At 40.8% G+C, this 15,320-nt stretch overlaps 1 protein-coding gene across 1 annotated transcript in view; it reads right to left on the reverse strand.

The window, feature by feature from the left end:
• Positions 1-2,610: 2,610 nt before the first annotated feature.
• Positions 2,611-15,320, reverse strand: part of ZBTB1 (zinc finger and BTB domain containing 1) — a 38,404-nt gene continuing 25,694 nt past the window's right edge. Inside the window, exon 2 of the mRNA XM_069207341.1 lies at positions 2,611-13,657. Coding sequence (XP_069063442.1) covers positions 11,514-13,637 — 2,124 coding nt within the window. The 5' untranslated portion in view covers positions 13,638-13,657 and the 3' untranslated portion in view covers positions 2,611-11,513. The remainder of the gene's footprint in view (positions 13,658-15,320) is intronic.

Consider the following 15,320-nt stretch of genomic DNA (forward strand, 5'->3'; position numbering starts at 1 on the left):
ACCAGGAAAAGAAACACAAGTGTGTGGTTCTGGTATGGGAAATACACAATGACAACTTAGTAAGTCAATACACTGCTTACCCACTGAAAACTACAGTCCTCCTCCAGCAGCAACCTAAATACATATAGAGCAGCTACGAAATATAGCCCAGGCTGCATACTTGACGACTTCTAATAACCGTGGCCTATTACTGCTGAACGTGGTTGGCATTTGTGTTCACGGGTGTTGCAAAGAGATACGGAAGTGGATTTACCCACTTCAGTAGCACTAGATTAAGTTGCCTTAAATCTATTTCTGTGTCATGACAAAAGTTACCCTCAGGCTGAGGGCACCCATCCATACACCATGAAGACCTGGCACATGCTCTACTGACAAAAGGAAACAGATTTAGCTTCCCATGCTTCTCTTCACTGCTTGACAATGTAATGCACAATGGTGATAAGGTCTATTCTTATTAGGAATTCGAGGAACTGGGTGCATGGCAGAAATTCTTCTAGCACAAATCTGATGCCCTCAATTCTAACACGTTTATATGTAATAAGTATTCCTGCGGGACCCAAAGACAGTTTGTTGTAAGCTTTTTGAAAAAGAGAATTTTCTCCCATCAAGAAGATTTCTGTTGTTAAGTGAAGGTACACATGCTAAACATGTTAGCCTTGATCTGCAAATATATGCTGGCCTAGTAGTCACCATACAACTGCTTCCATGTTAGCCGGACTGACACAATAGGGACGTACGAGTGACTGAAAATGTGTTGCCATAGGAGATACACCTGTTCCTGGGAGGGTCATATTTGTGAGCAACAGTGAGGAAGAGGAAATCAAAGATGTACAATTAAATCATTCCAAGAAAGACTTTGTACTTTTGGGCTGCAACCCATGATTTTGAATAAATGCTCTGGGTTAGACCTACACCTCGTTCACTACATTCATGATATGGAGATAATGTTTGAGTGTTCCCACACAGTTATGCCCCTAGGAATAATGGAGTTAATGGAGGGAGACATTATGGACTTCTCTGTATTCAAAAAGAGTTTGAATCGAGTCAGACATTTGAGCGTTGTCTGCACAACAATGGTGCATCTCCAGCCTTGTGGGAGCTTTAATGAGAAAACTGCCCAAGTATGGAAAACTTTTAAATCCAGGCGTGTACATGGACAGTTTCCAGATCCACCCAATTGGCAAAATCTTAAGAAGTCATCTTGAGGACGAAGAGCAGAGCTTCAAATTGGAAATGCTAGTGATCACAGGCAAACATTTGTGGTAGGGCCCTGAAACAGTAGGCTAAGGAGGGATTACAACAACATCAGAGCTGGAGGCTATATGGAAGCAAATAAAAGAACAGCCAGTGGTAGCGGTGAAAATGCGGGCAAAGGCTTCGGATGAACAGGGATCACTTGCTGCAGCAGAGGAGGCAATGTCCGATTTAACAATTGATGCCAATTGTGTGGAACGAGGTGACACAACCGATCATAAAAATCATGTTTTAGGGAGCCAAGAAAATCTGCTGGCACATGACCAATAGAAAGCAGAGAAAAGGAAAAACACATAACTTGCCTTTTTCAAAAGGAGGCAAGGGTGCAAAGAAGGATAAATAAACACATGGGGATGACTGCAATCTATTCAACAAAAGTTCACTAGCCTTTGGGAGAGAGCATATCTGTCTCTCTCTACCTCCCTGGTTAGAGTTAATGTCTGAAATAATGTGAAAAGACTTAGGGGGTCATTACAACATTGGCGGGCGGCGGAAACGCCATGCGGCCGCACTCCTGCGGTGCCCATTACAACATCCCCGCTGGGCCGGTGGGCGCAAACCTAGTTTACGCCTGCCGGACCAGCGGGGATGCGGCCACAACATAGGAGCCGGCGCTGTTGCGGCCGTGCGACGGGTGCATTTGCACCCGTCCCGCTTTTCACTGTCTGCTATGCAGACAGTGAAAAGCTGCACGGGGCCCAGTTAGGGGGCCCCAGGACTCCCCTTACCGCCAGCCTCTTCCTGGCGGTGCAAACCACCAGAAACTGGCTGGCGGTTTGGAAGTCATAATCCCCAGGGCAGCGCTGCTTGCAGCGCTGCCCTGGCGGATTATCACCGGCGGGGCTAAAACGGCGGGAAACCGCCGGCCCCGGCGGTGCGACCGCCGCGCTACCGCTGTGGTCGAAATACGGGTCTCCGTACCGCCAGCCTGTTGGCGGTACGGACGCCACTTTAGCCCTGGCGGTCTCAGACCGCCAGGGTCGTAATGACCCCCTTAATGTAGTCTATCTGTTTCACTCCTGTTGAAGAGGGTAAGTGCATTGCTATAATAACATTGATTACCAAGGGTTCCTATCTTGACAATGAATAATAAAAGCATGTGAATCTATGAAATAGCTAATGCTGATGTTATCACTTCCAGGTGTAACCTTTTGCAATTCTGCACCCCCCTCCCTCCCCTCGACTGGAGACATGGCTTTTCAGTATTGCTTTTAATAATGTAATGAAGTATTAGAGTGCACCTCCTGTGGTAACGCAAGGTACCATGAGAAACATGAATCTCTAGGCATGCTCTGTATAAATATATAGTTTGAGGAATGATGGGAATAACAAATATAAAAAAAACAGATACATGAATAACAACTCAAAGTATTTTTTTTAATGGATGGCCCTACAGGACAGACCTTAACCAGTCACTATTTCCTATATCTGTGACCATCACTAAGGCGGAGTAAAGGAACAGATAAAATGTTTAGCATTGGGTGGCACAGATAGTTTCACAAAGGGCTTCCAAATATTTCATTTAGGCAGACAAAGGTTTAGAGACTGGATCCCATATTAATAAATGGTTAGAATTGCAGTTATTAAAATGACAGCCCAGGATTTCTGGAAAAAAGCACAATTGTTTATCACTATATATGCATATTTCGTGGTATAGAACACATTTCAAAGATTTCCTATTCAATCTAATGAAGCCTGCTGTGAATGCTTAGGTGGCGGGTTCTGCATTCTGTGAAGAAATGCAATGAAGATGCCAATGCAAGTCATTCGTTGGGCTGTTACGGGGCGAGGGAACCAAGATAAAATAACCTGGCCTGAGATTTCGCTGTAAGTGGATTCGAAAAAGGTGAAAGAAAGTTAAGTGTCTTTTTACAGGCTCTTTAATTAAGCATGCAACTTGTTATTTGCTTTTCACCCTAGCATCCTTTTATAACACTAGACAAGGGTTACAGAAGGAAGGGCAGCAGAGACTATGCCTAGCTAGAAGAGCAAGATCCTTGAATTAAGTTTATAAATATTTCAGTTCAAGTCACACAAGCTTTATTCGGTCTAATTAAACCATCAAAGCAATAACTTACAACAATAAAACCATGATCTGTACATAATAGATATATAATAACAAGATTAAAAAGTAATTAATGAGGGTAAAATAAGGATAAAATGAGAGATCTGCGAGTATACAAGAAAGAAAAGGTTGATATAAATCTTCACATATATGTCTCCCATCCTATATATGGGGGGGAAACGTCAGAATTTCTTTTTGTTGGCTGCCTTTAACTTCTTCATCAATAATTTTATAAAAAATTCATTGAGTAAAAGCTATCGTATAAACAGTAATTGAATTAAATAAATTAAAATCAGGGTTCAATTAATAACAGATCACTGTGTTTTTTTAAAAAAATGTGTACGTATATGCCATGCGGACGCAAGGAACATGCGGACCGCACAAGTTATGAAGGAGGAGCAATCTCTCAACATCAAACTTAGGGCATCTTTGCACGCTCTCATCCCCATATTCCTGCAAGCGGGACAGAGCCATTTCCGCCGGACAATGCCATAGGCAGGACAAATAAACATAAAATGCACTACAGTTTCCACAGAGCCATTACAACTTGAGCATTGATCGGTTAGTGGGGTGGAGCACCATGAACTGGAAAAGGACTTCAAGGGGAGGCATCCATACCTGGACCAAACATACAAACTTTTACTTAGTTGATCGGTAATCAAATCTAAGAAGGGTTCAAAGTGGGGAAACCACTTGTAATCGAGAAATTGAGACGTCAGCCTACCATGTGAAGTGCATAACAGATATTTTTCCCTAACATGGGACCAATAAACTCATTTTAAGTGATCCTTGTGAACCCTCCTTAAATTATTAGGCTGGCTCCAAAAATCACTGAGTCCCAAGGTGTGGAACCATTCCGAAATGTACTTGAACCAAGGGATAGAAAGTACATTTGGTCTGTCCAATAAATCTTGCAAGAACTCCTTATATATGACTAATTCAGGGGTGGTCCAGATGCGAACCCAAAAAGTTAAAGGCCTTAGAGCTATTACATCAGAAATGTGGGGGAACCCTAAGTCCAAAAACACTGGAACCAAGGGCGTACTACGAGGACATGCCAAGAGCGATCTTACAAAGTTATTTTCCCCCACAGATAACTTGCTAATTTTGGATCAACCCCAGACCTCAGCGCCATAAACCGCGGCACTCTGAGCCTTGGCTAGATACATTTTAATAGCTGGAGAAACAACTTTCGCAGTATTAGACTTTTGGAAATGCAAAATTGCCCCTGACCTGTGTGCTAAGAGAGCTAGGCTTTTTTCTACCTGGGCCTGCCAGTTCATATCATTGCTGATTCTCACCTCTAGATAATCAATAGAGCATACCTTGCTCAGAGGAACCTCGTTGTATAAGATGTTACATCGTTTTGTGCAACCAAGACCAAAGATCCTAAGTTTTGTTTTACTAGAATTAAGTTCCAATCCATGGTCTGCACAGAACACATTGAAACTATCCAAAAGGACCTGAAGGCCCATAGGTGTTTTAGAGATCAAGAGGGAGTCATCAGCAAATAAAAGGATTGGAACTTTTGAATTGTTCAGTGAAGGGGCATCATTTTGACAATCAGTTACAACTTGCACCACCTCATTAATGAACAAGGAAAAAAGAGTGGGTGCCAGGACACAGCCCTGGCGTACCCCCCGCCTGATATTAATGCGATCGGTAAGTTCCCCCTGACTACCTCATCTTACTCGAGCATAGGTGTTCTTGTGCAATCTTTGAATTAGGTGCACCAAATTCCTCTGGATGCCCTTTTTGTTTTAGGACTTCCCACAATTTCTGTCTTGGAACGAGATCGAAAGCGGACTTTAGTTCAACAAAAGCAACATACAAGTTTTGTTTGGCCAAAGTAACGTATTTCCAGAGTAGCAGGAAGAATCTAGAAACTTGGTCCATAGTGCTAATTCTTGAACGGAAACCAGCCTGGAGGGGAGATAGGACCTGGTTGGCTTGGACCCAGTCCATAAGCCTGTCTAGGACTTGCTTAGAGAAAATCTTTTGAAGATTATCAATGAGACTAATTGGGTGGTAATTTACGGGCAGTCCCACATCTCCTTTTTTGTAGATAGGGATAATTTAGGCCCCAAGCCACGAATCCGGAATGAGGCCACCTGCTGCGATGGCATTCGATAATGTATTAATATACCACGCCCAAATAACGGGTTCTGACTTAAACAGGTCCCCCGGTATCTTATCAGGACCAGGAGCCTTAGCGGGTTTCAGAGAACTAATAGCTGCTGTGGTTTCAGCAATTGTAAAAACAATGTCCTCCGTAGGACCTTCAATGAGAGGTCTGCGTTCAACGCCCCTATGGTCCTCATGGTCCTGTTGCATGGATGAAGCATAAATCTCAGAGAAATGAGCCACCCATCTTACAGGCTGGATATGAAGATTTGGAGTAACATTACCCTCTCTATGCCTGTTGGTCAACAACCTCCAAAAGGAGCCCTCGTCTCGATTTTTCGACTGCCTCCAGCAGCTTCTGCCAGATCTCAAATTCCCAATTTTTCTTCGCTAGATCCAGGGCCTTGGTGTAACTAAATCTAGCGGCCCTGATCTCCTCCTGTGAGTACTTGTGGAGGGACAATTTAAGATTGAGCCTGGCAAGTTCGCAATCTTTATTAAACCATTCTCTAGATCGGATGGTATCAAAAGTATGCCTAACAGTGGTTTCTTTATAAAAAAAAGTTCTGTAGAATTGTTGTCAATTCAACATGGATTTTCAAGATTGGAATACTATCGACCTCTTGCTTTTCAAGACCAGAGAACAGATGTAGAAAGGAAGAATAAATTTGTTTGATCAAGAATGGATTAGATGTAACTTTTGGCCAACTAACACGGGTTTGCCTGAAGTTCGGACAAGGGATCGGAACGTCAGTGGTCTCTAGATGTTGAGTTCTCCCAAAAGCTTTATTGGATAAAGTAAGACATAGGGGGTGGTGATCGCTATCATGGCGGGGTTCCACCTTCATATCCAAAGTGTTTGACCAGAGCCTGATGTCGACAAAGAAATAGTCAATAGTGCTGGAAGAACACCCCCGCTTGAAAGTGGGGGCACGATTTAAATCAGATCTAGTCCGACCATTGCACTCCCTGAGTCCAAAATGTGGGCAAAGGGAGGCCATCTGCGTAGCAACACAAGAACCGATGCTAAGAATATCGTCCTTCACTTGGGGGGGATACCCCAAGTTTCATCTCCTTCGGTTGTCAAATGACCTACAAGGTTCTTGGATACGAAGGAACAGTTTATATCGCCCCCTATCACCAGATGCTTAGATGGATGCAAAAGTTCCATATGCTCAGCTAGCTGAGCAAGTACCCTCGATTCCATGCTGGGGGGGGACGGACCTCGCGTACACATTGACCATTGTCACTGTAAAACCAGGCTGAAATGTAAGTCTAACACCCAATAAATCTAACGAGTTAAGGGATAATGCAGAATGGTCGCATTGCAGTTTCTTATTCACTAAAATCATAAGCCCACCCATAGGTCTACCAAAGCCTCCAGAGGCAGGTTGAGCTGCGACAAAGTAAGTTGTGAACCCCTCAACATATATTATCTCTTCCGCCCAGGTTGCCTGAAAAAGGCATAAATCTTGCTTAGAGATAAGGTTGACCCATCCAGGATCCCCCATCTTTTTCTTTATTCCAGCCACATTCCAAGACATAATGTTAAGTTCAGAGAGCACAAATGTGGGCCTAGCTTTCAGGGGTACGGTGGAATTCAGAGCCCTTGGTCGTTTGCCTCTATGAGTCGTAGCAACTGTAATGGGGAACACTGAGGGAGGAACATCATTTAGTCAGTCTAAATCAGATAACCGGGGGGAACGTATCTTGGTCAGAACTAATCGATTACTATTGAGTGGACCCTGGAACCCTCCCACAAGAACATTAGATGGTCTATCAATCCTTCATGTCTCCCCCCCCCCCCCGGGGAATACATGCAGAGGCCAATTCCGATGTCTCTGCCAGAATTCAGTTATATGTTCACTTCCACAAAGGTATACAAGATTTTCATAAACTGATTAACTCATTTAAAGTGAGGTCTCATTGAAACGTTCTCAGAAGATGGTCAAGGTTCTCCAAACATTTGGACTGCACAATATAATATTTTATTGAAAATAATTTTGTAGTCTGGTCCTCTTCCTTGGAGATGGGTGAATACATCTGCTGTACAGAATATGATGGAAGGAGCAATTATGCATATGGTGGAAGTGCTCAGCAGCACCCTCCCAGCGTTCCAATGAGAGGTTGTTTATGAAGGAGTTGCTGAAGAAAATTCTGAGGCAACAGTGCATTGCTGTCTGCTGGGGATCCTACATGACAACTGAAATGATCTAAAGCATGTAATACACACAGTGCAAATTGCAATGAAACTACTCGCAGGCAGATCCTGATGCTATCCGAACACACCTAGACTGGTTATTAAATTCACACTGTTAATGTAAAATCCTGTATATCTGACAAGCAGAATAAGGAAAATAGCTGGGTTATGTCCAAAGTACCATTCAGGAAACACAGATTTTTTTTCCCCATTGTTCCTGTTGGTCAAGGTTAGACTACAACAATTGTCTGTGAGTTCATATGTTCTTAGGTTCCAGTTTCTCACCATTCACGTTTTGGCAATAAAAATGTGTGCATTACATCAAACACCTATGTATCTTGTTTTCTTGTTGCTTTTTAGTTATTGTTTTGAGAAGAAGCATAATGATCGGCGTAAGGCTACATTTGCTAAGTGACTAAAAACCAAATTTGAAATATTACTCATCATACTTCCTTTTAAAGCACATGGCAAAGAAGAATATAGGGGTCCAAAGATCTGACAATGAAAAGTAAAGAAGCACTATAAAGTACTGAAAACTTCAAAACCCTTCACAGGCGGCAAAACCTAAACCTGAAAATGTTGGACTCTGAACCTATGATAGAATAAACAGGATGTGAAGACAAAATATCTCTAGGTTTTTGGACAATACGCCTTTCTAATGGTGTTAAATGACTGCAAAATGTTACTTACACACATTGATGTGTGTGTCCCTTAACACTTCACATATTGCATATAAAGGAAAGGTTCCTTGTAAAAGATTTACTAATTTTGCACACAGAAAAATGATTGCTACTTTTTGATAAGCTACATGAATCAGAAAAGTACTCTGCATATTAGAGTAATACCATATTTTTCACAATGTTGTGAAAATTCGTTTATCCAATGTGTAGTTCTGAAAGAATTAGTTATTTACGGCAGTGCTGTTTTATTTCATACTTATTGGCAATGAAGGTAGACCATGCATTGATATTACTTCAAAATGACCAACAAGTCTAGATATAATATTACATTCTCCTTTGACTTTAAACAACAGCCTCCAAAATTGTGATAATTAACATTGCCACCATATGCCCCGTTGGCTCTTCACTTCCTTACAGCTTAAAAAGATTATACAGGCATTTGCTTAATTTGAGAATCACAACTATTCTACAGTAGCCAGGAACAACTGTGGGGAAGACAATTAGTTCACCAAAACTGACTTTACTTAGTAGCCATGTGGCAAATACACTTGATCAATAGGGACCGTCGTTATGCAAAATCAAAAGAAAGTTGCCATTTTTGCAAACCTATCAGTTTATAGCAAAATTATGTATATGCAGTGTAGCATCATGGCCATTAAAATGAAACATCTGGAAATCACAGACAGGAGAATACAGTTTCCCTTAGAAACAGTGCATGCTGTAAGCAGAAGTGGCAGTGGAGCAGCCCGAGTTAAGCCCTAGAGTTAGACATCCACAGTGTGACCGGCCAAGCTCATTGCAAAACTAAAACACACTGCAGTACATAAGTAAAAAACATAAATCCTAATAGCTACAGTATGGTTATGTTTGCCAAAAAGAAAAAAGAAAAGATAAGCACCACCTCATTTTAGCGCTCAGGACCTGGTCCACATTTGTTACTCGCATTAACCACTTATGTGATATACAAGATTCGGCACAATTACATAGTTGTATTGTACGCTTTTAAGAAATGGCTCGTGTTAACGCTGCAGGTTTGTTGCAGTAAAAAGAAAGGAATATTTTTGAATACATTTACACACTTTAACTGAAAGCAGCGAGGGGAGTCAGGATGAAGGAAGCATGCATGCTCCTGCTTTCTTCAACAATGCGATTGAGTATGTTAAGGTGAGAGAGAATATTTTTCCAATGGAGGGAAACCATGCAGGTTCTGAAGGCACTGGGCACAATCAACTTTAGAAGCATGCAGCACAAGAAAAATACCCCATTGTCTCATTTGGCTATTGACTAAAAGTGACCAATGTGAAAAATCTCTTTTTACCTGATATATGCTTTTATTTCCCCTTTAATTTCATGCATTTAAACTTCCTGCCCTCGATGTCTATACTTTTATCAAATTCTATTCTGCCCAGGATTGGACTCTCCACAATAAAACAGAGTCTATAGGTGTTCAGATACTATCTCAGTAATCTGTTTCCTACTCTCAAGTTCTTGATCAACCCATGGCAACTCAATACACACAGTCGTAAGTGACTGACTAACTTATGTGTTGGTACATTAGACTGGCAACCTGTCTGTCTTGATTTTGCCCTTTGAATTTTCACTGTCGGACCACCAGCACCACCACTTTTCCGCTAGCCGGCGGTCTTAAACCGCCAGGGCGGCGTGGCAAGCAGCACTGCCCTGGGGATTACAGGTCCCCTCTCTGCCAGCTTTTACGTGCCAGCTGCACCGCCATGTAAAAGTCGGCAGAGACGGGGGAGGCCCTGCCCATGCACTTGGTTTGGGCAGTGCCGGGGCCTCCATGGAAACTCTGTTCCCGCTGCTGACACAGCAGGAAACTTGTAATAGGGCTGCCAGAAAGGGCACCCTACTGGCGGTGACCTGACCGCAGGAGTTTGGCGGGTGGCCTTTTCCACCCTACTTACTCGAAATGAGGGCCATAGTTTGGAAGATGATAGTATCACTTGACTACACATTGCTAGCACCTCTCCACTGTTCACATGGAGATACACCATCACTGCATGTAAAGAGATAAAAGGAAAATAAAAGGTAACAGACATCTTCCACCTATTTTTCCACATTTCACAACAATCTTCTTGCGGCTGAGACTGAGTTATATTTTGTTAGCTTGCCAATTCTTTTTGAACCACTGCTCACTATTCCCTCTATGAGGAATTTACATCTGGTGCTATTTCAGTAATGTCTTATTTGGGCATACTTATTTATACAGAAATGTCAGCATAAGGAGTACAGCACAAATTATAATTGGAGTATTATGGTATTTATGGCTGTTCCTTTCAACCTTGTGTTGAAAGATTGTAAATGTGTAGCAAGTACATTGACTTCCTTGTTTACCCAGTTCGATAATAAATACTCTTAAACTCGGAAAGTGGATCTCCCAAGTCAAGTCAAAACGTCCATGTTGATTAACAACTACCCACAACTAATTGTAGTTCTTTTGAATATTTATATGCAATCTTTGAATGTGTTGTGATTCCCCACAACCAAGCCAGTCTTATCAACAGTGAAACATTGGTTACATCTTATAAGTTGATAACTACCAACTCACAGTCACAACGGGCATTGATAGACGTGTAAAGAATAAGAGATTGCTTTCTTCTGATTTCAAATTAGCTTTAAAAGCAAAATATTTGCATAATGTTAAATTTATCTTTACCCTTGTAAAAAAAAGGCACAACAAAGGAACATTCCTAAACAATCTCTCTAAGGGCAATATAATATATTTTGGTAGAAGTGCAATATACTTTTGATGCTAAGATAATTGATAGTCATGTTCTATATCTACTTAGCAATATAATATAAATACAAATTAAAATGTGTCGGCTTATGTGCAGATTCTAAGGCATGTGAAAACATTTCACAGACATAAATGTAATTCCCACAAATTTTACAAAATAGCACTTAAATATATAGCCTCAGCAATGCTTCAAGGTGCAAATGGGGTCATATGTTTTGGTTTTTGACACAGCCTTGTGTTCCTTGAAAGAATACAAAAAGGCTGAAATTACCCTCAGGAAAGGAAAGAAAACTTTCTTCAGTTAAAATTAAAACAATGTCATTCACCTCAATGAAAATCTCCCAGAAGAGGTTTTAATTAAATTAAATCAAAAAAGGTGTGCTATTTCCTCTAACTTTGGTGTTTGCTTTTTGTCACTTTAAAACTGCATATTTATGTTCGTTTAAAATGCTTTAAATTGTAATGAGACCGCATATCTTTCCTCAAATTAAATTTGGCTCCACAAACTCCACAGGTGTACAAATGGACGTCCATATGTTTCTCCAGAAGGTCGTTAGTTTGGAATATCTGAAAACAGACTTGGCACATTGTCTCACCAACAGAGAGATGACAGATCATGTGACGCACATGGTCATGCTTCCGGAAGTTTCCTTGATCACACACAGAGCACACATACCGTGCCATTCCTTTATGCATATCATTATGGAGTCGTAGCTGCCGCTCTCGAAGAAACTGCTTCCCACAAGTCTGGCAAACAAATTGTTTTTCCTTTGTGTGAACCGTGAAGTGTTCCCTCAAGTGACACCGCTGGTAAAATCCTTTACCACAAAGGTTACAGAAATGCTTCCTTCGATGATCATTATCATTCTCCTCCATGATAGTATTCTTAAACAGATCATGTTCAAGGCAGTGAGACATATGTTCAAGCACAAGGCTCTCCGTTTCAAAGCGCTGTCCACAATTAGGACAACCATAAGGGCAGGCAGAATGGTTATAGGTCTGCTTTTCTGAAAGACTATTTTGTTGGAAATTTTCATCATGCAAGTCGTCCAACATCTCGACAAACATATTGGTTGTTTCTCCTGTGGTCTCATCAAAATTAGCTTTATCTTCTGGATTTTCTAATCCATTTACAATAGATTCTTGGGGTTCTCCACATCTCTCTGCGTGTTCTTGGAGCTGCCTGCCTTTAACCAGTATTTGGCCACATTTGCCGCAAGCACATATGTTTTGAATATGTTTAGATAAGTAATGAGCTGATAAGTCTTCCTCTGTTATTGTTAGACCACACAGCTCACACGTTCTGTTTTCCTTAAGATCCAGCCCTGTGCTTTTTGTACTGTTACTGAATCTTTCAGTTTTTATACAATTTCTTCCCCTGGGATGGGGAGGCATAGAAGGTTGAGCTTTCAAAATATGTTCTGTAATTTGATTGCCATCAACATTTTCTTCCACATAATAACTGCAAAGGGGCTCATCTGTTTCATCGTCTAATTCGTCACTTTCAGATGAGTCATTGAAATCTTTATCTGAAATTTTGACAATATTAATGTCTTCCATTTCAACAGCAGGACTTTCTTCTGTTTCAATTTTAATGATTATTGAGTTTCCTTCAATCAATGTGTTACCCACCCCATCTGATTTTTCGATCAAGCCTGTAGCATTATTGGAATTTCCCATAGCTGGCACATCAGAAGAAAAGCTATCAAGAGACTGACTGGCTTCCACTTTAAATCTTTCTGTTTGTTTGGGAGACAGCTTAGAAACTGAAGAGTCTTTTTCGCTAGAATCATTTTCTTCACTGCTGTAGGACTTTGCCGCCTGGTACGTATGTCTGTTGGTGCATGTTAAAGCATGCTCTCCTAATAGTTTTTCACAGCTAAATACAAATCCACAGCTATCACAGGTATAGCTTCTTCCAAAGCGACGTGCCACACGTTCTTTGGTGTTAGATAATTTGGGCACAGTATTTTTTTTGCACACTTCAAGAAGGGGTTCATGATTTCTTCCCGCCTGTAAAACCTCTTTCTTAGTGTTCTTCTCTTGTAATGAATTTACTGATTTACTTGCTTCAGGATACCGCACACATGTTTCTTCGTTATTTCGAAGCAGTGGCTCTTCATACATTTTTACACCAAATACCATTTTACTTCCTTGGATGTCAGAAGCAGACGTAGAGCTCTTTGTACTTGGGATCTCGCCATCCTTAATATCTTCCAAACATTCAGGTAAATTATAAAGTTGTAAGTAATTAATTGCCACTTTAAATTCCTCAATATTTTTTGGAGCAGTCATAATTTTTCCCAAGTACATAAATTGCAAGATGAGATCAAAACATTCTGCATTGATCTGCATGTTGCTAAGCTTAAGAGGAGCGGACGTGTTTTGGTGGTTCATGAAAAACATTCTAAAATAGGAGCTACATGCAGCAAGAACGGCCTTGTGTGCTTGGAAATATATGTCGTCAATAGCAATGCAGCAGTCACACAGAAAACCCCATTCCCTTTGGTTGTTCAGCTGCTGAAGGACATAGCTGCTGTGGTTAGGTCTAGCCATCTTGGTCTTACATGAGAATCCTGCAAAAAAAATGAAAATATATACATTTGTTAATAGCAGAACGTGTTCAAAGATGTAAGGAAAATGCCATTTTAATTTGCATCTCATTCTATCGAAATATTTAAAAACATTATCACTTTTTTCTAAATAAGCCACCTATTTGTAGCACTTGGAATCTACTTTCTCAAATTTTACATAGCAGGATGGTGCAAAATATGCAAACGTCTTAATAATATAACTGGAGAACCAAGGCAGGTCACATAATCCCTACAGACAATCTCCCTGGAACCAGGATACAATTTAGTCAAATGATAAGTAGTATTTTCAAGTCTTTTCATCGTTCAGGAACACATTTTACCATGAAGTGGGTCAGCAGTAATTTTCTTTCCTGGTAGGAACTATCCAATACCAGAATTCCACAGGATCTACAGGAATCTCTAACCACTACCCAAAGACGCAACAGGTTTATACTTTACATTTTAAAAATCAACTTCCTCATAACACCACAAAATATTGCTACCTAGAAAAAATACCCAGGGCCTTCGTTGCAGATTTGCCAAAAAACATAGAAAGAAGCCCAACCAATACAGACCTCATTTTTTTACAAGCTATCACCAGTGGAAATAAAGATTCCTGGAGATGTTTAAACCCTGAAGGCAAAAAACTGTAGCTAGGAAAATCGAACCACCACACAAAGTTCACGCTTAACGTTTATATTAACAACACAGTGGTGCTCTAAGTCAATGACTAAAACCTATGATTTCCCAGGATTTCCTCACAAAGCAGTGGTGTGGAATTCCTATCACTTGACGCCCAGGCCATATTATTAAATGTGCAAAAGACATTTCAATTTGAAAAAAAAAGCTTTGAAATACGTGTTTTTATATAAACTACTGTGCAGCTTTAGATCTTGTTCCTCTGTGACATTTAGTAAAATGTTTTTAATGCATCCCAAAAAAGGACTAGTAATGGAGAATCGGTGTGACAGGACAAGTATATTTCTGGGGTAACCCATCTCTTGGCAAGTAGATAGTTTAATACATCCCACACGCCTGCATAGAGAACCATGATCACATATCACACTTTGCACCTTTGTCAACCCAAATACTACAGAATTACATACCATCCTCACCCTTTAACAGCCACTTCACGTTTTACTCTACATCACACCAGTATACCAGTCCACACTCAAAGATAAACAAAAACTGCTGAATTGCTAAAACAGCAACACCATGCTCAACTGCATCCAAGTCAACTTAGATTACAATGTTGCCAGAAGCCTTGAATGCACACAGTTAATCCCAATTACTCTCCATCCCCAAATGACACATCCATGAAACAATGACATATGGCTAAAAAGGGATGCCAATCGTTTGCTCTCACGAGAAATGGCTTATATATAATTTAATAACTTGGACAATCTCATACCTCCAGCCTTTTAACTTCTACACAAAAACAGAACAACTAGAAGAGGAGGCAAGAGTATTACTAATCTATCCTGACTTGTCATATGTATTATTTGATAGGCCCTTCATCAGAGCTGTAATATACCATCTGCCAAAGTATGACCCAATCTTCTTGGCATACATTTTTGCCCTAGCATCACATCTGCAGACCACAGCTCAGATCATTTTTCAACAGATATAAACTGTTTTGACAAACCAGAGGGCAAACCAGCTACTG

The sequence above is a fragment of the Pleurodeles waltl genome, chromosome 9 (assembly GCF_031143425.1).
Source record: "Pleurodeles waltl isolate 20211129_DDA chromosome 9, aPleWal1.hap1.20221129, whole genome shotgun sequence".
Classification (NCBI taxonomy): domain Eukaryota; kingdom Metazoa; phylum Chordata; class Amphibia; order Caudata; family Salamandridae; genus Pleurodeles; species Pleurodeles waltl.